Here is a 24,135-nt window from a genome sequence, read left to right as displayed (position 1 = left end):
TTGTGAAGGGCTTCTTCTCCCTAGCATAATGTTTTCAGGGTTCATCCAAGCTGTAGCCTGTATCAGTACTTCTTTGCTTTTTATTGCCTAATAATATTCCATTGCATGGATACACAACATTTGGTTTATCCGTTTATTAGTTGATGGACATTTGGGTGGTTTCTATTTTTTGACTATCATGAAAAATGTTGTTATGAACTGTCACGTGCAAGACTTTCAATTTTCCTGAGTATATACCCAGGAGTGGAGTTACTGAGTCATATATTAGGTTTGGGTTTAAGGTTTTGAAGAATTGTGTCACTGTTTTCCGAAGTGGCCACATAATTTTACAATTTTTTTTTTTTTTTTGCAGTACGCGGGCCTCTCACTGTTGTGGCCTCTCCCGTTGCGGAGCACAGGCTCCGGATGCGCAGGCTCAGCGGCCATGGCTCACGGGCCCAGCCGCTCCGCGGCATGCGGGATCTTCCCGGACCGGGGCACAAACCCATGTCCCCTGCATCGGCAGGCAGACTCTCAACCACTGCGCCACCAGGGAAGCCCCCAATTTTACAATTTGACCAGCAATGTATAAAGCTCCAATTTCTCCACATCCTCCCCAACACTTATTACTGTCTTTTGGATTCTCGCCTTTCCAGGGGGTGTAAAGTGGTTATCTCACGATTTTAATCTGCATTTCCCTAATGACAAATAACGTTAGCTCTCTTTCTATGTGCTTCTTGGCCATTTGTGTATATACATATATTTTTTGAGAAATGTATATTCAAGCCCTTTGCTCATTTTTCTATTGAATTAATTATCTTTTTATTGTTGAGTTGTGAGAGTTCTTTATACATTTTAAATGTAAGACCCTAATCAGATATATAAATTGCAAACATTTTTTCACATTATGTGGTTTTTCTTTTCATATGCTTTACGATGTCCTTTGAAGAACGAAAGTTTTTAATTTAATAATGCCCAGTTTATTTTTTTGTCACGTGTGTTTGGCATCATATCTGAGACACGATCACCTAAATCTAAGGCCCTCAGAATTTTCTCCTGTATGTCTTTCTTAAGAGTGTCCTATTTCACCTCTTACATTTAGGTCTTTGATTCATTTTGAGTTAATTTCTGTATATGGTGTGAGGTAAGGGTCCAAATTTATTCTTTTGCATGTGCATACCCAGTGGTCCTAGCACCATTTGTTGAAAAAAGGATACCCTTTCACCATTGTATTGTCTTGGCAACCTGGCTAAATCAACTGACCGTAAATGTGAGGGTTTACTTCTGGACTCTCCATTTGCTGCACGTCTAGATTTAGTAGCCTTACCACACTATTTCTATAGCTTTGTAGTATGTTTCAAAGTTGGGAAGTCTGAGTCCTCTAAATTTGCAGTTCTTTCTCAAGATTTCTTAGCTATTTTGGGTCCCTTGCATTTTCATATGCATTTTAGGATCAGCTTTCCTATTCGTTAAAAAAAAAAAAAGCTAGCTGGGATTGCATTTATAATCTTTTAAAATAATGAAGTTATTAACGTTAAAAGCCATATTTCCTACCAAAATACTAAATTTCTTCCTAAAATTTTATATAGATTTAAACTGAATAAAAATTACTATAATGCCTTAGGAGTTACTAAAGAAATTGGATTTGGTGTAGGTGGCTGTTCAAATGCTTTCTGAAGCCGAGTGCAAAAGTGTATAATGAACATTTTAATACACATAGGAGGAAATTATTGAAATAGGGCTTCCCTGGTGGCGCAGTGGTTGAGAGTCCGCCTGCCGATGCAGGGGACGCGGGTTCGTGCCCCGGTCCGGGAAGATCCCACATGCCGCTGAGCGGCTGGGCCCGTGAGCCATGGCGCTGAGCCTGCGCGTCCGGAGCCTGTGCTCCGCAACGGGAGAGGCCACAACAGTGAGAGGCCCGCGTACCGCAAAAAAAAAAAAAAAAAATTATTGAAATAGATGAGTCCGGAACCATTGGTCCATAGAGAGTGCTAGCACACGAAACAGGAAGACTCACAGACAGAGAGAACAGACTTGCGGTTGCCAAGGGGGAGGCGGGGAGGGGAGGGATGGATCGGGAGTTTGGGGTCAGCAGATGCAAACTATTATATATAAGATGGATAAACAACAAGGTCCTACTGTATAGCACAGGGAACTATGTTCAATATCCTGGGATAAACCATAATGGAAAATAATACGAAAAAGAATGTACTGATACACGTACGTATAACTGAATCACTCTGCAGTACAGTACAAACCAACACACCATTGTAGATCAACTATACTTCAATAAAATAAATTAAAAACAAACAGTTGGAAATGCTGGATTGAACGCAGTTCCACCGATCACTGCTCTTAGATTTCAGAGTCTCTTGACTATGCTAATGAGAGTTGTCGACCGCCCAGAGGGAGAGGCAGCGTAGACCTTCCAGGGGAGCAGCTGGGCTGTATTTAATCGGCCTCCAGGGGGCTGCAACAAAACTATGAAAGTAAGTCAGTAAGACACAGCACGTATCTTCACTTTTTATTTGTCTTCCGCATGGTTGGGCGCAGGGTAGGACTGCCGGGTGGAAAAGTGCCGGAAAGGGTATTGTGTTGGAAGAAGAGCCTGGGACCTAGATGGCTCCCGGGCAACTTCAAAGGCAGGGATCAGGTGTTGAAGATACCAGCCTGCATAGAGATCTACCTCTGAAACTGAGGCTGCCACCTGGAGGAGTGCCGTGTAAACTGCACACACACGTAAGCCACACGCCACATGGACCTGGGCTCAGCCCCTCTAGTACCAGCAGTTGGAAATGAAGACAAGAGTGGAAAGTTACAGGATTCCCTGCCCGCTGTCAGTTTCACACTACCATACAAGCTATCATCAAGCATTTCATTAACCACACGCAACTCCAAGCCATCTGCAATTTAATTTACCAGCAATTACTATCAAGATGACTGGGAAAAAGAAAACTACGGCGCAGAGGCACTGGAGTCCAGGGGCAGGAAAGTCTCCCCAGAAATGGTCACTTTTCTGCCTGTCTTTTGAATGGATACCAGCTTTTGCATAATAAAAATCATGGTGACACAGAAGTCCGTCGCTTTGATTTTCTTGGCATTTAAGGGACAAATCTTGCAAACAACACTCAGTTTCTCCCCGAAACAGCTGCATTTTTTTTATTTGGTGATCCAACACATTTTGAATTCAAATAGTCACCACTTCACCTAGGCACAATATTAAGCATTTTACAAGCAAAGGATCTGGCTGATTTTCTTTTTAATTGCCAAAGAGTATAATAAGTGAATCGGTTAAAGGATATACTTCTGTACATAAAAATATTCATGTATTTATACAAGTGTATGGAACAGAGTTTAAAGACAATCCAACCAGAACATCACAATAAATAGGATGTGGTCCTACGGGACAGCCGAGCACGCTTTGTCGGGAGGCTGTCAGGTCTCTTTCTTCAAGGTGCTTTCTGTTCTGCTGAGCTAGGCTCACTTTTCCCAAAATAAGGGTTAGGGGTTAGTAATTCCTGGATGCCTCCGGGAATACGCTGCTTCTTGCCGGCATCTCCAATAAGGGGAGTGGAAGATGACATATTTACTTATTTTCCGAGAGTCTTTGCCACTTACCAAACTCTATCCATTTCCCATGTCAGTATTTCAAAATGCAGACTGATCTAAGCTCTAGCACCATACAAGAAGGAAATACATGTATTTTTGTCAGAGCAACAATATTTTATATCATCTTCGTCCCTCTGGCTATAACCATTCTGTTTAGAAAAATTTACCAAGCTAAAAATAGTTGATCTAGGTTGTCATAAAAAAGAATATTAAATACCTTTGGTAAAAATAGATATATTTAACAAGATTAGAAAAGCAAACCGTTATAATGTCAAAAGGAGACTATAAAAATGTACACAATAACACAAATAAACCAACTTATAAAGTGAAGATAAGGCCACTCTTCTTCTCAGGTTTGTCTGTTCCAAACCGCGGATGGAGGTCTGTTCTTCTAAATGGCAGGAATCTGAGTAAGAAATAGGGAAAATCCAGTCTCTCCTATCAGCGTGACACAAGTTTAATTCGTGGAAGCACAGTTCTTTTTTTACACCCACGTTGGCAGAACTCAGAACACTCTGGCTTATGCATGTGAATGAGAAACAATCCCAGATTTCTGTGACTGTAGGCCCAGAGCAGGGGCTTTAGAGTTAAGCAAGGCGACAGAACCAGGGGCTTAGGGGCAGTGTTTCCTGTGCTGACATGAACCTAGGCCTCATCCAGACGAGAGACACACAGGCAGCCAAGGGCGCACGTGGGGACTTTGCCACTAACTAGGAATCTACAAGGTTCATCCTCTCCCTGGCAAGGACTTTTCTCCTGTCGTGGGGCCTCTCCTCCAAAGGGCCGTTGCACAACCCCTACTTCTGCGTGGTATCTCCTCTCTCAGAACACGCTGTAAATCCTGAAGACGAAAGGGCCCTGGAACCAACAGCCAGCTGGGATTGTGGATGGAGATAAGGCACGAGCTCTGTCGCAGTGGCAGCCCAGAGCCACCGCGAGGCGTTATCCCCCGGGGTTCCCCCTGCACACGCAGTCACACTCTTCGTGGTGCTCCAGGGCCACGTCCGTGAGCGACTTATGCAGCCCCCGGACGCCCGTCTTGGGTCTCAACTGAAGGACCTGAAAGGGAACGATGGAAACCACCTTTAAAATCAGGCCACGTCTGCAACTTCTGATTTCATGGACAAGGTCAATTTCAGACCAGAATCTCGGGGTCCAACAGCGACCTACACATTTTAATTTTTACCTACTGAAGGCAGGATGAACATACTCCCCCACCCCTCAGACAAATCACAAATGATCATCATCACTGTGTGAAAGGAAGGACCTTTTAATACCAACGATTTGGAAGGAGGCTGCTCTGAATAAAGAACAATCCTTACACAGAGAACGGACTTGTGGTTGCCAAGGGGGAGGGGGTGGGGGAGGGAGGGGGTGGGGGAGGGAGGGAGTGGGAGTCTGGGGTTAGCAGAGGCCAACTATTACATATAGAACGCATAGACACCAAGGTCCTACTGCAGAGCACAGGGAACTATATTCAGTATCCTGGGATAAATCATTACGGAAAAGAATACGAAAAAGAACGTACATATGTGTACAACCGAATCACTTTGCTGTACAGCAGAAATTAACACAATGTTGTGAATCAACTATACTTTAATAAACTAAACTAAAAAAAAAAAAAAAAAAGAACCGTCCTTAAATGGAAGACCCACCATGCCATGCCCGCTTTCCTTTACGCACCTAACTGTATTAGAAAGAATTTCACCTTCGTTAGGTGTCTTGGAACCACGAATGCGCAATTCATTTTTCTGTTTGTTGGTTTCTTTCACTCATTCATTTATTCACACACTTAGCAAATATTTATCCTTGAAGCAAGGCAGGCAAGTACTGCGATGCTGCGAAAAGAAACATGGTCTGCAGATGAGTCTGAGTCAATTATGCCACTCATTAATGCCCTTGGCTAAAGGTCAAGTCCTCCATCAACTTGATGACACGGATTACATGTACTTCGTAGACATCAGCCTCGGTCACAGCTAACTTTCTGCAGCTGGGTCCTAGTGCACTGTAGATGGTTTGGCAATAATAACAAGAATGTCTCTATTAAATGAAGTTATTTGCAGTTTGGATGGTTGAGATTCTTAACCAGAAATATAGCACAACGGACACTGATGCTAAACACACCCTTTTCACACTGTGACGGAAGGACACGGCTATGTACTCTACAAGAGACTATCTGACGTATCTGATAAGAACTAACTACTCAATGTGTATGATTACATTTTAGGTCTTATGACAGAAACGGTAAAGTTTTAGAAATTATGTGGCTTTGGCTTATGAACAAAGCCTCGAGCACAGCATAATATGAAGTTGTCCAGTCTCTCTGCTCTCTGGGTCTGACACGGACAACCTCATAGAGCAACTTCTAAAAGATAGCGTTGCTGGAAATATTCATTAATCCAAAAAGGCAAAGGTCAGCTTTTATGACTGTCTTACTTGAAGATTTAAAAAAGAAAAACAGAGAATGGTCCCTCATTTGGAGTATGTGGTCATATCGAAGGTTAATCAGCTAACATTTTTTGAACGCTTATGGGTTGCCAGGCGCTCTAATAATGTTTTTACATACTTTAACTCACAAGAATTCTATGAAGTAATTTTCAGTTATTACCCCTATTTTACATGTGAGTGAACAGAAGCTTAGGGAGAATGAGTGACACAGCCAGTGTCTGTACTTCTGCCAAACAGAAATGATTAAGTTGCAGTGATGGATACTAATTTCATCAAGACTCAGAATATTACTAGTCATACACTCTATTTATTTAGTAACTTTCTTCCTAGAGAGATAAACTGCAAAATCTTATGATAACGATGAGAAACAGTAAACGTTTAAAGATTCTCTATTACATTTACAATTCCAGAATAAAAATGACTAAGACTATTATGTTAATGTGAAACTGAACCCAATGAGTCTTGAATATAGATCATGGGTTGGTACTGATTTCTTGTTTTTGACCAACATAAGGCGGTGTCAAAACCAACTTCTCTTAAGATGTTGGCCCTATACCTTAGTAGCACACTCGCGCTACAAAGGGCTTCTGGAATGAGGTTGGGTGGAGATACACTGCGATACTGGCATAGGCAATGTCTTTAAATCCTGTGTCCACTTGTATACATTTTCCCAGTTGGCAGGGGAAAAATAACTATGAAGGGTAATGGTTAGCGAGGCCGCCATATACAGTCCCGACAATTGATGACACCAGGCGGCAATCCTAGAGTCTTTCCTTCCTCTGTGGTGCTGACGCAACACGCATTCACCAAATAAACGTCCCCCCCACATGCCCAGTCTTCATCCACTGATACCTGTGGGTATTTACAAATAGCCGAAGAATCTCATAACGTTCCAGTGACGTTAAGGTCTTGCACGTGGTGTGGAGGGGTGGGTGATAATCAGTGTTTTCTCTCTCAATTCCCTTTGAAAGTTTGGACTTTGGGAGACAAAGAGAGACCTGGAAGATGACCAGCAGGTCCCAGATAATGTTAGAGAATTTGGTTTTTAGGACATAGCTTATGACACAGAAAAGAAACAAGGTAGAAGCACATCTCACACAAATGTTGAGGAAGAGGTTCAAACTAAAATTACGAGGCCATGAAAAGATAATCCAGGGAAAAGCTAAAACCAGAGACCGCGGACAGAACAGATCGGGCACAGAAAGACCCATCAGGGAATGATGCCCAAAATTCTGGGCGGCATAGAACCTGAGTGACGGGGCTCACTACTAGAATAAGGCAATTGAGTGGTGTATTTATTTCCCCCAGACAAACAGATCTAAGCAAGAAAACACTACTGTGTTAAGGAAAGGAGTGAAACTAAATATACGAGGATATAAACAAGGTGAAACTCATCATGCTGATTAAGAATGGGAAAAAGGAGCAAATATGTTTCTTCTGTCAGAGTCTCCTATAGATCTTTTTGCCAGAAAGAGAATACCCTCCTACCTCTGGGCAAATTCATTAAATCTTTACTGATCATTTGCCGTACTTTAATGAGGCTAGGAACACGGAGGAAGTGAAGGTGAGTGAGACAATCGCTAGCGTATACTGAGGGCTTGAAATGCGCCACACCTCGTTCTAAGTCTTATTCATAATAAGGCACGAGGGGTGACGGCTCACTTCACAGATGGAGAAAGCGAGGCCCAGGGAACGAAGTAATTTGCTCCAAGTCACACAGCTAACAAATGTCAGATTCAAACCCTGGGTGCCCAGCCTTGGAGTCCCCGCTCTCGAGTGTTACACTGTGATGGGATCTTTACTCTGAGTTCTCAATTTGGGAGAAACAAATACAAATAAATAATAATTATGAAATAATAAAAGTTAGCTTATAGAGATATCTTTAAAGTCCTACACATGCACAGAGGAGGAATGAGTTATGCCGGGATTGGCAAGAAACTCAAAAGTGTTTCAAGGAAGAGGTAACATCTAAGTTTATACGTATATAAGGCTCCTGTCTTGCTTTTTTGAGAATTCCTATTTGGGAGACGGGGAAATTAGGAAAAAACATTTTTTGTTTTTGGCTAGAATGGCTTCCAATAAAGAGTATCTGGTGACTGACACAAAGAATCAGTCTTAATGATACTATTATGCTATAATATTATACCAAAACACTACTACAGTAATATCATTATATTTTATGAGAATTTTAAGTCTGTAAACTTATTTTTGATACAATGGTTGAACAAAACTCAAGGAAAATGCTAAAGGAAAGCAAAAGAGGGAATAACTCAGTTATATTTGTAGTGATACAAATGGACACACGTCAGCTTAATATGCAGGGAAGCTGGGATCATAGAACTGGATGGAAGAGAGAAAAATTAAAACTCCTAAGCTCTATCTTTGCTTTTGCCTTGTCCATGAAGTGGGATAATCTTTAAACTGAAAATTGGAGCAATGATCGTCAAAAAGAATTAAAGCCCAAGATGGGCTTCACTTTGAATGAGTTAAATCTCTAGACCCAGATTAATGGTCTTCGATGACTTAAGAACTATTTTGAATTATGTTTTCAAAAAATTTCACTTATTTAGGAGTAGTACTAGACTCAGAACTTGCGAACTATAAGACTGAGAAAAATCTAGGCCTCAGAAATCATGAATTACACCAAACAAGTAATCCTTTTTTCACAGGGTAATTTGATGGTTAACAAAATAACTGTCACAGAAAAATTTGTAATTCCCATAGAAGAGAACTGAGATGATTGGATTGGAGATATCTATGAGAAATGTGGAATAGGTAACCAGGTATATTTCTGCACACACACATGAGAGATATTTGTGGGAAACTTGCACTACATGGCCGTACAATTAGATAAGCGTCCGAAGTTGTGGACATGCAGATAATACACATAATCAACGCCACCTGAAGACCGGAGAGGCTAAATCAATACCATTCTGGAAGGTCAGTGCGTGTCCAAGCACTGACCATGGCCTTTCCCTACACAAGAACTTTATCTCAGACTTTAAAACAGATACTGCACGTTCTGGGGCAACTTTCTGGAGAAACCTAAAACTAATGGTATTGGAAAAGAAATTTACAAGTATAGGATGGGGAAGGATACACTTGATCTGAGGACTGATTCAGCTGCCCCAGAAGCATGATACCAATTCAGCATCTGATAAACTTGTTTAGAAAAGCTCTGGGTTTTACAGGTCGTAGCAAGGTGAGTCATAAACCCAAGACCTGTTGGCTAAATCAGGTCCCCAGATACACTTTGCTTAGTAAGTCCCTGCTTTAGAAAGTTCAGAATGAAATGATTTTAGGTGGGGAAAGATCACCCCAGCTTAATTCGTACTCTCACCCTATTCTTTTACATTATGCCAACCAACTCTAAGATCTGCCGACCCTTTAAGGCCTTTTAACTTTCATGTGCTTCAGGGCTGTCACTGAGCAGGACCCTGGGAGGCCTTCCCAGAGCAGACCTCCTCGCCCGCCCGGCCGCATGTCCTCTGCCTGTCTTTTGTCTGTGGAAAAACTCTAGTCATTTCATCAGAGAAATGAGAAAACGCATAAAGAAAGGAAAACAGTACGGCAAGACAAAATAATAACAGTTTAGCCATTAAGCAAAGTCAAGGACCTTCAGTTCCTCCTCACGGGCTACAGATGATATTCTGAGTCAGGTTCCTTGAGCTGTTTTGCAGATACTGAAACCGCCACCAGATGGAAGAAGTTAACTGCGTGCTGCCCACAAGCATGGAGATCCCAGACCGGTTGGAACCAGAAGGTTGGTGATGTGGACTCCCGATGACCTCACCACCAACCAATCGGAAGAGTGTCCACCAGCTGATCACACGCCTCCCCCTGTCTTTAAAAACCTGTCCCTGAAAGCCTTTGAGGAGTTTGGGTCTTTTGAGCACTGGCTGCCTGGTCTCCTTGCTTGGCACCTGCAATGAATGCTGCACTTTCCTCCCCACGACCTGGTTCAGCAGCCTTACTGCCCCAGCAAGCAGACCCAAGTCTGGTTCGGTAACAAAACTACCCCATAAGGGTTTTTCCTTGACTAGACTTCCAGTTCTTAGAGTAGCAACAAGCCGTCGTCTGGGCAGAGTGGAGCTGGGGCTCCTGCAAGCTCCTGAGGACCTCCTCCTGAACAGGAGTGCACCCGTTCCCAGCACAAGGATCTTTAGACGTGTGTGGTGTAGAAACGAAAGTGGACTATGAGGACGGCAGTCAACAGTCCTACTTTTATCCCAGACTGCCAGGCTTGGATGTCATCTTCTAAAACTTGCCATCTGACAATTGTCAGAGAATAACACCTTTAGGAAAAACCTGAGAGATTATCAGAGTTTGCACATGTTTTACAAAGGTTAAGTGTCCTGTGGATGGTTACAAGTTAATGGTAGATCTAGGAGGGAAACAGGCACCTTGTCTGGAATCCACTGCTTTTCTCCCACTTAATCACCTGCCAACACAATATTGCGGAAGAGCTGGGCAACCACGTCACATGAGCGCGGCTACCTGTTCAGATTACCCAACAGATTAGGGTTCCACCGACGTCTTCACTCACAGGTAAAATCATTTCATTTATTAAGTGGGTATTTAGTTTGTGTTATTCTTTTATTTAGCAGAAAAAAGTGAAAATGAATGAAGCCATATCCAAATGAAGTCAGGAGGTAGATTTTGGTTTGGTTTTGTGAAAATTAAAGTTTGTAAAAGACATTTTGTAAAAACTGAAGGTGAGCCATCAGGAAGGGGTCGCTTCCGGATGCACGAAAGCCACGTGCTTCTGGGGAGGACAGGAGGGGGTTGGGTATCACCGGGGATAATGAAAACTTGAAACGTATAAACTCTAAGGTCCCCAAGGCTCTGAAAAACAATAATTACTAACATTTCATATTGTATTTTCCTTAATTCCATGGAATAAAGGGAAGGATGAAGGATCTATAAAAAGCTTAACATACTATTTGGGGCACCATGAATAAGAGGAAGATATAAATGATGAAATAACAGGAAGTATAATTATGAATATGTCCCTTGGAATTTATGTGCCCAAATGGCCCCAAATGGAAAGATAAATATTAAAGATCTTTATTTTCTCCAAAATAGACCATAATTTACCTCCAAGTTTGTCTTTGAAATATTTTCCCTTCATATTTTGAAGAGGTGAAAAGTTTCACCCATTTTCCTCCCTGGAAAAACAGTTTCTTTTTTGTATGAGACAGAAAACCTCCACTGAGTACCCATGATGTGCTATCAGAGGACAAGCTTTCTAAATCCTTGATGTCTGGTTTCCTGAGTTCAAGGTCCTAATTAAAAAACAGGGATTTCCCTGGTGGCGCAGTGGTTAAGAATCTGCCTGCCAATGCAGGGGACGGGTTTGAGCCCTGGTCCTGGAAGATCCCACATGCCACGGAGCAACGAAGCCCGTGTGCCACAACTACTGAGGCTGCACTCCAGAGCCCGTGAGCCACAACTACTGAGCCTGCGCTCTGGAGCGCACGAGCCACAACTACTGAGCCTGCGCTCTAGAGTCCATTTGCCACAACTACTGAGCCTGCGCTCTAGAGCCCACGAGCCACAACTACTGAGCCCGTGCGCTACAACTACTGAAGCCCACGTGCCTAGAGCCCGTGCTCCACAACAAGAGAAGCCACCACGATGAGAAGCCCGCGCACCGCAACGAAGGGTAGCCCCCGCTCACCGCAACTAGAGAAAGCCCGCGCGCAGCAACGAGGACCCAATGCAGCCAAAAAATAATAATAATAAATTTAAAATAATAATAATAATAAATGAAAACTTGAGCTCTTTGGTAAACCTTGGTTTTGTCTGGTCTGGTTTTCGTGAAGATGACATCTCCCTTCTAAACCAAAATCCACTTCAGAGAGGCTGGTCTGTCATCTTTCGGGAAGGGAAAGGCCGCCCGTACCTCGTGATACTTCTTGGTGACTTTGCTGGGGACACACTGACACTCGCTGCAGGTGTGCAGGCAGCATGCGCAGTTCCCGCCGCAGCGCTTCACCAGGAGACAGCCCGGCCAGAAGACGGTGTCGGTCCTCTTGAGCTCCTCCCGGATGGACACGGAGAAGTTGCGAGGCGTGCAGCTATAGAGCCGCACCTCTTCCTTGAGCAGGTTCAGGCCCAGCACTGCACGGCACACAGGGGAGCAGAGGAAGAGGCGGTCATGCTCTGAGCCTTGCGATTTCGCCAAGCGCCCTCGCGCTCTCGCTCTCATACAGAAATCTAGACATCTCCCGAACAATCGCCCCAGTAAGAACCCCGATTATCTAACTAGGTCTTAGGGGGATGCAGCTCGCAGCCTGGGCTTTCCGTCTTATGGCAAACAGAGCTTCCTTGTGACCCAGGGACGGATGAAGGGACGGCATTGTGCAGTGCTGAGGATGGAGACTACAGAAGAGTTACCAGCTATAAACAGGAAACTTTCTAGAGAAAAAGGGGACGACACCTTTTAACCTTTGGAAAAAAGTAAACAAGGGGGGCGTGGGAGGGAAGAATAGAATGTAAAAGGAAGGCTTTGATGAAAACACAGATGCGATGTTTAGGAGGATGACAAGCTCCCGCGATGAATGAAACACAACGTACAGACACTTGTTGACAGAACCTTCCATAATCTTCCTGGCAACAAGAATCATAGAGCGTGAAAATGAAATGAAGCAAATGAATTTCTGAAGACGGCTGAGCAGACTGGAGTGCGGGAAAGGACACGTCTGAAAGGAGCAGAAGTTGCTGGAAAGCACTGCTTCTGGCACGTTGAGACATGTTTGGACTTGGAAATTGAGCTTAACTAGACTCCTTTTCAGATGTCTATTCTCCTGAAGGGCAGAAGAAATGACTAACTTATAACCACTGTCTCTATTCTTTTAGTAACTTGGTTAACTATGCCGTGGTTTATTCTTTAAGAGAGTGCCTCCATGTGAAGACCAAACCAAACGTCCTTTCATTAGACTGTTGCAGTACGTTCTAAAGAACCATTGTTATCAACTATAGAATGATACCGCCTCAGTTAAATCAGATCAAAATAACACGTCATGTTTAACATGAGCTTATACATAACATATGAAGTAGCTGATAATTATTAGGATAAGCAATTCTAATATGATTTTAATTTCTGCTTTACAGCTTTGCCTTTTTTCCCCTAGAAATATTCAAATCAAAGCAATTCCAATAAAATTGAAGTTTTGAATAACATATAATTCATCAGAGCTTTTTTCCTTCAAAAACAAAGTTTTTATTAAAATTTAGGAATACTATCTAAACTATACTAAATCTGGTTAAATACCTTTCAGTAATATTGGCAACATTATAAATAGTATTTTCTGGTTAAAGATAGCTTCAGGTAATAATAATCACTACATAACCCAGCCTTAAAAATTAAATGCCAACATTTTTAAATACTTTTAAAGTGACAAGGTAATTAAGAATCAAATGCTTGTTTTCTTAGCTAAGTTATTCTTGAGTATGTGGTCAAGTTTTTCTAAAATGTCAAAGGAAGCCAATGTAAGTATTTTCAAGAAATATATTACAGCTTATGCAAATGCAATTGTCAATTATAAGCACACGTAAACCATATGGTTGACTAAAACCTCGGTCAAGTAAGGGGAACATGGAGGAAATGCTAATTCAATAAGTTCATTTCAACATCTTATTCAGCTAGAAATTATTTTTTCCAACTCAAGAGAAAATCACTGTTTTATTTATCTAAAGATTTCCCTTTCATCTGAAAAATGACCCTGTGACAGTAAAGCTTTTAAATATTTAAGAGGAAAAGAGTTCATTCTCTCGAGGGCCATTAAAGAGAAGCTTATCTCCAATAAAATTAATGAGATAATTAGGTTAAATGATGTCTCGTATTCTACCTCATTTCATTTTGCCGGAGCCTAACCTACGTCTATACATGTACTGCTCTTTCACTGTCCAAGTTGTATATGAGCTTCTTTGAATCTTTTCACTAGAAGTTAACATCTAGGCAAGGAGCGAGAACGCCTAAAACAGGCACACACACAAAAGCCAGTTGCCAGAGTTTTTAATGCTTCTTTAAGATTTATCCTTCTTTAGAATGTGAATGAACTCTTAGCTTTCAAAGGATATTCATCTACCTTAAAGAGTTTTAAACATACTATTTCATGAAACTAGAAAATGAGTCTGTATATGTTAGCTTTAAAATGTTTACTTAACCACAATAAAAGGTTAGATGGATTTCCCAAGTGAACCAAGTTATGATACCTGCTACAATGTGAAAATTTAAACAGACTTTCAACTTAGCTTCCACTCATCTATCATGTTTGACACAAAAGTCAAAAGCCCTTTTTAAGTACTAGTTAAACCTGACTTAAAAAATATGGGTTTTTCTTTTCTGTAGTAGTAAGGTATGAATGAACACGCTGAACCAGAGGAAGAAAGGGAAAATAAAGAAAAGGAAAGACATTAACACAGTCCCCTCTGGGCTAAAAATACAAGTAAGGACTTTACATTTGGCATATGTTATTTGAAATTTATGCTTCCTACTTCTAGGGCTTCAAACACATCTAAGCATCATTAGAATAAGTCACGTGACTATGACTGGTGTCACAAATTCTCCAAACATTGGGTAGAACACCAACACATACATTTTAATAGCTTAACTGTAATAATGTGGAAGTTTCCCTCTGCCAAATATCTGTAAAGTAAACTTAGCCTTCAGATGCTTTATTTCCTTTTCGTAACAACCTCCTAAGACAATACATGCATTAGCTTGTCTTTCTAAAGAATGAAGATTTGAAGCCTGTCGTCAATAAAAACTGTTTTTCTAATGCCTGTTTTCTTGTTCAGATTCATAAATATTGCAAGTTTTCCTAAACAGAATAATATTGATTGAAAAAAATTACGATCACAGTTTACTTTGTCAGTGTTCATTTTTTTCAGACACTCAGCCCAAGGATATTCTATTAACGTAATGCAATCTGAGGGTGGTCTTTCTAAGATGAATGTGGTAACGCTGTGATATGTTTATTCTGTGGAAAATCTATCTCAATCTCTAATTAGAAGCTTTTAAATGTTTTACTCCTCCTTCCTTTGTAGAAAGACTCCTGTGGGGGGGAGCTGGTTTTGTCTATAGAGATGTTATCCCACACCTGCATTTTAGTTTATGTAGAGTTCCAAAAATATACACTGCTTTGCTCACACTTACTGTACACTTAAAAAGTTAATAGTTTTGGCAAACTGCAAAGGGCTTCAATTTGGAAAGTGTTAAATGAATATTTGAGAGATCTGGTTCAGCGCTGGGCCTTTTAAACACACCCTAGCCTCCGGCCAAATCTTCACTGAGCACCACGTGAGAGGTGCAGGCATACAGGCAGGGTTAGAGGGGAGATTTTCAGGCTCGTATCCCAACATCGGCCGTCAAAAAACTAGATCTGAGCTCAGTCCGGTTGACTCCCTCTGCTTCTTACGGATCCACGGGATAATCTACCTCGAATTTGCTAACAAAGGCTCTATTCAGGGGCGTTTCAGCCAGCCTTGCAAATCTTCATCTTCCCGTTCCTAAGTGGGAGGGAAGGGAAGTGTTGTTGTTGGTGAGTTATTTATCACGATCATGTCCTATAAATATGTAACCGTTTTCAGCATCTGGACAAGATTCAGCTGCCTCTGGACGTGAACAGCGATTTCCAATATCGCTGAGAGGAAACCAGGGCTGCTGGTCCAGCAGAACACCGTGCTGGGCAAGTCCGAACATGATCTGCTGAGATGTTAAGTCCTGATCAGAAGGGCTGCAACTCTTAGCAGGAGAGGGCAGCAATCGGGTTTCTTTCTGACCAGTCTGATGCAATCTGCCCCTGTGAGTCGCTCAAATTAACTAAACACTGTGCTTTCTACAGACTTTCTGCAGACTGTCCTCCGTTCTCTAATGGGACCCTGGGTAGATTTCAAAGTTTCTGACAGACTGAAACAGATTGTCTGAGGGCTTTATAACTACCCAGTTACATTTTCATTTGTGTTTGAGAGGGATGCTTTCCAAGTTTAGGGTGACGAGGCAAGTTACCTGACCTGAGAACAGATTCGGCTAACATTATCTCCAATCTCTTGACCATGTGAAATTAAGTTTAATTATCAACACTTTCACTCTTGAAGGGAGATGTGCTCATAGAATCGAAAGTGATCATTTCAGAAGCATATTTACATAGAAAAAATTATCATGGTGTGAGTTCCTTTAGAGCATTATTTTCTTACAGTGACTTCTGTCTTGGAAACTACAGTTCTGTTTTCTGGGGAGCCATTGTTATTTTTCATATTATTTAGAAAAGTTTCTAGGCTTAGGAAATTGATATAATCCTGACTCATGGGGTCATGGTGAATACAGATTTTAATAGAGCTTTCCCCTTTTCTAGCCCTAAACCTGGTTTAGCAGCTCTGATAATCTCTCTTGAATCTCTGAATCAATATACCCCAAATATTAAGTTTGAATAAGCAATGTTTCTTGAGAAATGTAGCACAGGACTTCATCAAAATGATATTTGTGAATTAAAGAAATAACAGGAATTTTCAGCAAAAGCATCTCTTTTAATCTTCCAAACCCTCCTTTTATATGTATTCTTATTTAATACGTAAATATGCTCAAATGTTAAGAAGGTTGATTATTTAAACTTCATCGGGGAAGAATTTTAAACTCTCCTCATTAGAAGGTACGGCAGAAGAATCTGAAACATTAGCTGCTAAGAAACTTAAATGAGGTGCTAACCTGAAGAGAGCGCTTACCTCTGGATTTTCTTCCAAACACAAAAGCCTTGCCCAGCAGTTGCCATGTGGGCCTGTAGAGATCTTCTAAGTCCAGCTGCCATCTATCTGGTTCAAGATACCGAATAAGGTCTTCCAAGGTGCTAAACGCAGTGACAGCATTGTTAAGCAGGTCCAGTGGCAAAGCTGCAGCGGGGAGCACGGAAGGACTCACAGTTTCTGTCAACTGCTGAAAGTAAAACGAATCCAGTGTCAGACGGCAACCGTTTTTAAAAAAACGACGTGTTCCTTCTGGACTCACGCACGAGGTTAGATAGGCAGACTAAGGCCGAAAACACCTGGAAGTGAAACTGTATTCAACCCCAGTGAGCAGTAAACTACTTTGCCAAGGCTTCATGCAGATGAACTTGGACGGAGTTTCTGTGGGAAAAGAGTTTCAATGGGCAAGACACTCACTTGCGTTACCACAAACCACGGTAGGCAAAGATGCCTCCATGGTTCAGTTATGGACTTAACAACGGAAGCCTTAATAGAGTTTTTACCAAAGTTTTCTTTTGGTTTCAACTTTTTATCCTCCTCATTCTGGAAAATCACCTGGGAACTCCCAGGTGTGTCAGAGGAATTAAAAATGTAATGTAAAGTAATTAACCCAAAAAGAATAAGAAAAAAATATATAAGTGAAAAGCTAAAGCCTTTGACGTTGGAGAAGGAGTTGTTAATCAAGATAGAAAACACCCAAACCATAAAAGAGAACTTTGATAAATCTGCCTAAATTTTTTGTAATAAACAGAGTTAAAATACAGACACTGGGAGAACAGCTTGGCAAACCATATACCTGTCACAGGACAGAGTACACGGAAAAAAACAAACTCAATAGAAAATGGACAAATTCCAGACAAGAAGCTTGAATGGCCACTAGACATATGAAAACATGCTAAAATTCATGAGTTATCAGAGAAATGCAGACCAAAATGAGATATTTCACATACAAAAAAAGAGATACTATTTCACTTACAGGAGATCGGCGAGCATTGAAAGGAAAGGATTGCCAAGGATGTGGGTAAATTGGAATTTTTCCGGTCTGCCTGCAGAAGTGAGTATATATTGGTATCACTGTAGTTGACGTAACTGATGTGCACAGGATACTAAGTTGAAGATGGATATGTCCCATGTCCCTGTAGTTCACTTTTGAGGTTACAGCCATTTATTTGTGCACATGAAAATATGGGCACATGAATATCAATTCATCACAGTGGTGAAAGGAGAAAAACTGAAAACCACCTAAATGCTCATGTACAGAGGGATGGATTAAAGTGCACCATTTTAAAAGGCAAGCACCAAAAGGAGGTAATGATTTCAGGAAAAGCCCGTTAAGAAACACACTCCTCCCTTCCCCAATTTTTAAAGTGGACTAAAAGTGGGGAGTGGTAGATTAGAACTGAAATCAAAACAGGCAAAATAAATACAGGAACAAACGCTCCACTTAATTTTTAAAATTTTTCTATTTGTTTATCTGCAGAAGAAGAAGAAAAGGGAATAGTATGGAATAAAACATTTATGTTGACTGACGTTTATTACAGTAATGTTTGTAATAACAAAAAGTTGGTCACAATGTAATTTACAATAGTGGAATAGTTAATGACCCTGCAGTCATAAACTGAAATAGTGGGACAGGCATGAAAAACGAGGCCCTCCAGCAAGATGTGGAGCAACCTAAATGTCCATCGAGAGATGAACGAATAGAGAAGACGTGGTACCTATATACGATGGCATATTACTCAGCCATAAACAAGAAGGGAATAATGCCATTTGCGGCAACATGGACGGACCTAGAGATGGTCATAGTGAGTGAAGTCAGTCAGAAAGAGAAAGACGAATACCACATGACATCACTTATATGTGCAATCTAAAATATGACACAAATGAACTTATTTACAAAAGAGAAACAGACTCACAGACATAGAGAACAAACTTATGATTACCAAAGTGGAAAGCGGGCTGGAGGGGGAGGATAAATTAGGAGTTCGGGATTAACAGATACAGGATATTAGATCTAAAATAGATTAACCAACAAGGACCTACTGTATAGCACAGGGAATTCTATTCGATACCCCGTATTAAACTATAATAGAAAATAATCTGAAAAAAGAAGATGTACATATATGTATTACTGAATCACTTTGCTGTACAGCAGAAATTAACACAACACTGTAAATCAACTATACTGCAATAAAAAAAATGAGGTCTTGGGCTTCCCTGGTGGCGCAGTGGTTGAGAGTCGGCCTGCCGATGCAGGGCACGCGGGTTCGTGCCCCGGTCCGGGAAGATCCCACATGCCGCGGAGCGGCTGGGTCCGTGAGTCATGGCCGCTGAGCCTGCGCGTCCAGAGCCTGTGCTCCGCAACGGGAGAGGCCACAACAGTGAGAGGCCCGCGTACCGCAAAAATAAAATAAAATAAAATAAAAAATTAGGTCTTCTAGGATTTTTTTTATTAAAAAAGAAATGCCTAATATGTAGTAAATGACAAGAAATCCAAGCTATGTAAACATAGCATTATTATACCATGATTTCAACACACATACATTGAAACAAAACAAAGAAAAATCAAGAGCACCTAAGATGTGGAGTGTTCATCTATGGTTTTAATGAGAATGGGTGATTTCCATTTTCTTCCTTATATCTATCCATATTTTCAGCATTTTCTATAATAAGTATGGATTCTTTCTAGAGATCAGGTAAAAATGATAACATTTGCTATAATTAAAAAAACTATCCTATCAGCTCTTCCTTTTCATCGTCATTACTCAGATACAGGGCAGACCCTGAAAACAATGGACTATATTTAGCAGTCTCTAACCTTGTCTCCCTGCCTTTACTCTTTCTTATTCCTTTTGTTCTATGCTGCATAACCCTGGGTTAATCTACCTAAAATAAGTTATCGCTGATCATGGGATGGATTTGGACAAATGCCTAGAGTGATTTCTCATCTGGAAGATAAAATCCAAATTCCTTTCCCTGCACTCAGAATCCTCACCACCTGACCTTCGCTCACCTTTCGCATCTAATCCTCCACTCATCAAAGACAGGCACATTTTGTCCCAATCAATCTAGTCTCCTCACTGGCTGCTGCACATGTCATATTCCTCTGACCTTGACCTTGCACTTCTCCCCATGCTTACGTTGCTGCCCCCCCTCCCCGGGCAAAACTCTCCATCTTGTGATTCACATAATAAATCTTTACCATTTCTAACAGCCTTTCTTGAAACCCAACCCATCCATGAAACCTTCCCGAGTAACAGGGCCATTGCTTCCCCAAACACCTCAACTGGGTCAATCTGGAAGAGACCCTCTCCAGGCTATCCTGTGGACACATGGCTTGAAAAGCAGAGGGTACTTGCTTTTCAGAAAAAAAGGACATCCGTTCTCTGGGGCAGACACAGCCCCTGCTGGGACTCATGGCTTTGTGGGTCCCGAGCCCCACTGCCCATGGTGGCTGTGGGGTTTATAGAGGATAATCTGCAGAAGTGAATGCGGCAGCTTTGGTCAACACTGATTTCATTCCTATTTTAAAGATCTACTTTCAATAATGTCAAGATTCTGGCTAAAATATTAGCACTAAGATCTTTTTCCATTATTCTATCCAACTTTTAAGAGTAGAAAGCACATTTAATACGTTCCTCTCTACTACCAGAATGTTTTTAATTGTCCAAGAAATGCAATATTGCTTTGACAGAGAGTACTATTATGACTGATAAGTGCAGTATGGATATAAATAAGCAATTCTCTAATAAAAGTGTTCATTACTAATTTAGCCAATTTGGTTCATATTGATTAAATTTATAATGTGAAAAACTTGATGCAACGGTTTTGCAAATTTTTAAACTATATGCCAAAATGTGTATGTTTATGTAAAGTGAAAAGAGTCAGTATTACTCAAAGGATAACTGAGTTATGACTGTGATGATACAAAACAAATCAAATGTGTCAATCTGCACACAGAGGGTAAGTGTATAGAAAGCCTACACAAAAAGTATACAGTATTCATTAAAGTGTCAGAGTGCAGATGTATATTGTAGGCATGATATAAAATTGTTATTTATGCTCTGGGGTTGGCTTATTTTGCTTCCACGTCTGTTGGAAATGTATAGAGCATTCCTTCAAGAACAATGAAAAGTTCCAACTGAAATGAGGACCTCTGAGATAAAGTTTAAAGTAGTTACACAGAAAAAGAAAACACGGTAAGTCTGTAATGTTGGACAAACAGAATATGCCCGTCTTGGGTTCAGTGAAGTATCAGAATATCAATCCCCTCAAATGACAAAGGGAAAAAAACAACTTGGCAAATGTTACTGCATGCAGTTAATTGGTTGATGTTATAAATCTCCACACTTTTAAATATTTAAACTAAAATATTTAAACTAAGACAATGCTTTAAAAAGATAACCCCATACACACATACACACAGGCGCACCCACGGCAGTCCCCACCCAAAAGAAACAGGAGGGGAGAATTAACTCACTTCCTCTGGATTCAAAGATTCAATCCCGGGACAGAACAGAGGAAGCAGCGCTTTTCTTTTTTAAGGGCTTCCTCATGACTGTCACCCACCCACTGGTTCAAGGAACAATCAAGTTGTTCACTTTTGAAGTTCTGCTTTTCTAAGTTGTCTAAAGGGAGTTTTCAGAGAAAAGGGGGGCATTGGAAAAAAAAAAGTTAGAGGGAAAAATACCTTCTACTTTTTTTAAGCTTTAATTTCTCCTCTAACTAAGAACTCCTCTTTCTGGTACAAGCCTAGAGGCTTTGCTCTCATATTTAGTGTCTAGAAAATTCTACCAATATCTTTGCTGTGTAAAAGTACTTACGATTGGGCTAAGGGCCTCGAATTGAATTGGATTTGCCTATTCCCCTCCCCCCAGCTCTCTCGGTTGCCATGAAAATAGATGCTTATCACTAAGCTATGGGTTGTGTTATTTAGTGGAAGCCAATGTTCAGAAACAAAAAGCAGTGTTTCTTGGCTTCTGTAATGCACATAGCTAACTAAATCAATACCCCGACTTCAGTAAGCCAGAGAAAAGCTTTTCTGCTATGCTCTTCAGTGCGGCAGCAGCAATAACCTGGGTGGATAATCTAATCCTAGTCTAGACCCTTTTGGCTATATGATTTTGTAAGGACAGATCCTGAAAGACGAGGAAAGAGCTGTGAAATCTCTATGCAATGAGTTGTCCTGTCAAACCATTTCTAGAATGTCAGGACCGCGTGTAATGATCCTATACAAGATGAGATCTTTTTAGTTCATTTCTAGGATGTCAGAACCGTGTGTAATGATCCTATACAAGATGAGGTCTTTTTAATTCCTTGGTGAGGGTCATTCCGAGTGGCAGCATGACACGAGAGAAGAGCCCTGATCAGGAGTCGGGGAGCCTGCACTTAGCCCTGAAGCTACTACATCAGGAGAGGGAATTTCAGCAAATACTGTAACCCATGTGGGCCTCAGTTTTCCCCTCTGTGAAGCATGGCTGCTTAAACCCAGTGACCTTTAAGATTCTTTCCAGCTTTTACGTTTAAGAATTCCATGTAACGGTGGGATACAAGAGGGTCCGTTTTCTCCGCACCCTCGCCAGCACCTGCTATCTCTTGTCTTCTTGCTGACGGCCATCCTAACAGGTGTGAGGCGATACCTCACTGTGGTTTTGATCTGCGTTTCCCTGGTGATGAGCGACGTTGAGCATCTTTTCATGTACTGTTGGCCATTTGTACACCTTCTTTGGAAAAATGTCTGATAAGTTCCTCTGCCCATTTTATAATTGGATTTTTGTTTCGTTTGGTTGGTTATTGAGTTGTACGAGTTCTTTATACATTTTGGATATCAACCCTTGTCCAGTACTTGGTTTGCATACATTCTGTCCCATGTCACGGGTTGCCTTTTCACGTTGCTGAGTGCTTCTTTTGATGTGCAGAAGCTGTTTTAGTTTGATGAAGCCCTACTTGTTTCATTTTTGCTTCGGTTGCTGTGCTTTTGGTGTCATTTCCAAAAAATCCTTATGAACCGTTAGTGGGAAGGTAACTTTGTTGAGCCACTATGGAAAACAGTACGGAAGGTCAGCAAAAAATGAAAACTAGAGCTACCATCTGATCCAGCGATCCCAGCTCTGGGCTTGTAAGAAGACGACATTTGTAAGAAGAGGTCCTTGAAAAAAGAGGAAATTTGGACACAGATACGCACAGAGGAAAGACCACGTGAAGACACAGGGAGAAGGTGTTCATCTACAAGCCAAAGAGAGAGGCCTCAGAAGAAATCAATCCTGCCGACACCTTGATCTCCAACTTGCAGCCTCCAGAGCTGTGAGAAAATGAATTTTGTTGTGCAAGCCATCCAGCCTGTGGTACTTTGTAACAGCAGCCCTGGCACACTAAAGCATGCGGTCATGGAATTCCCAACTTCATATCGACCAGAGCAGCAAACGAAGGTTAATATTATACCGTGTCCATTAAGTCATTTAACAAACATTTATTAAAAAGCCCATCATGTGGGTGCTGTGAGAAAACCGACAAAAATTCTTGCCCTTGGGAAGCTTAATCTTTACAAACCAAGTATTTTGTTTCACAGAAGAGACTTTTTCCCTTTGCCAAAACAAAGTCAAACTGAGAATTTGCTATTACGAATCACATAAGCAACTCAGCAAGGATCAAACAAATCCTGGTGAGTGTGGACCATAAAAAGGGAACTTAATGTGAAAGAATAACTGAAAAACAATCATATTTCTACTTTTATTATTGAAACATAATGGGCAGCCCATGTGTCTGGACAAAGTAAGGGCCAGGATGAATCAGTGTTACAAGCTGAAGACAGCAAGTGAGTTCCTCTGTTGGCTTCTCCAGGTTCATTTAAAAGATCAACATCTTAGTGGTTTTGTATTTTCTTAAGGCTACTTAGATACCTTATGCATTAATTATCATCTTCTTTTTTAGAAGAAGAATAGCTGACTTCCTATTTGGAATAGTACTAGCCGAACTGCTTATAATTCCACGATAAATACCCAGCTTGAGAAAACCGCAGCTTGTCTTTCTATTAGTGTTTCTGCGGTGAGTGCAAATTTAAAAATATAACATTGACAATGAACCTTCCCTGGACAAATACACACACACCAATGTTTACCTTGAGCAGCACAGGGCCTACGGACACTTACGCTGCAGCTTTCCCAGCCAAGGCATAAAGGACATTTCAAACTGATAAGGGGGCTTCACTTCATTCACACCTAACACAAGGGTTAGTAATGCGGATTAGGTTTTACTGTTGCCGTTATTAAAAACAAAAGAACAACAAAGTAATCATCCAGGTGTGGGGAGAGAAGAAAAAAGCAAAGTTCAGCCTTGCAGCCTTGCTTTCCATCA

The 24,135-nt window shown here is 41.1% G+C and overlaps 1 protein-coding gene across 2 annotated transcripts in view; it reads right to left on the bottom strand.

Annotated features, from left to right (window-relative positions):
• Positions 1-3,122: 3,122 nt before the first annotated feature.
• Positions 3,123-24,135, bottom strand: part of PDGFC (platelet derived growth factor C) — a 219,346-nt gene continuing 198,333 nt past the window's right edge. Inside the window, exons 4-6 of one of the 2 annotated variants that reach the window (XM_033857426.2) lie at positions 16,765-16,972; positions 11,942-12,159; positions 3,123-4,647 (exon numbers count right to left, since the gene is read on the bottom strand). In XM_033857426.2, coding sequence (XP_033713317.1) covers positions 4,531-4,647; positions 11,942-12,159; positions 16,765-16,972 — 543 coding nt within the window. In that variant the 3' untranslated portion in view covers positions 3,123-4,530. The remainder of the gene's footprint in view (positions 4,648-11,941; positions 12,160-16,764; positions 16,973-24,135) is intronic. The other variant, XM_073805625.1, reaches the window with a different exon arrangement.

Source organism: Tursiops truncatus, chromosome 5, assembly GCF_011762595.2.
Source record: "Tursiops truncatus isolate mTurTru1 chromosome 5, mTurTru1.mat.Y, whole genome shotgun sequence".
Lineage (NCBI taxonomy): Eukaryota > Metazoa > Chordata > Mammalia > Artiodactyla > Delphinidae > Tursiops > Tursiops truncatus.
Note: the sequence above shows the minus strand (reverse complement) of the source record. Positions and strands in the feature narration are given on the sequence as shown.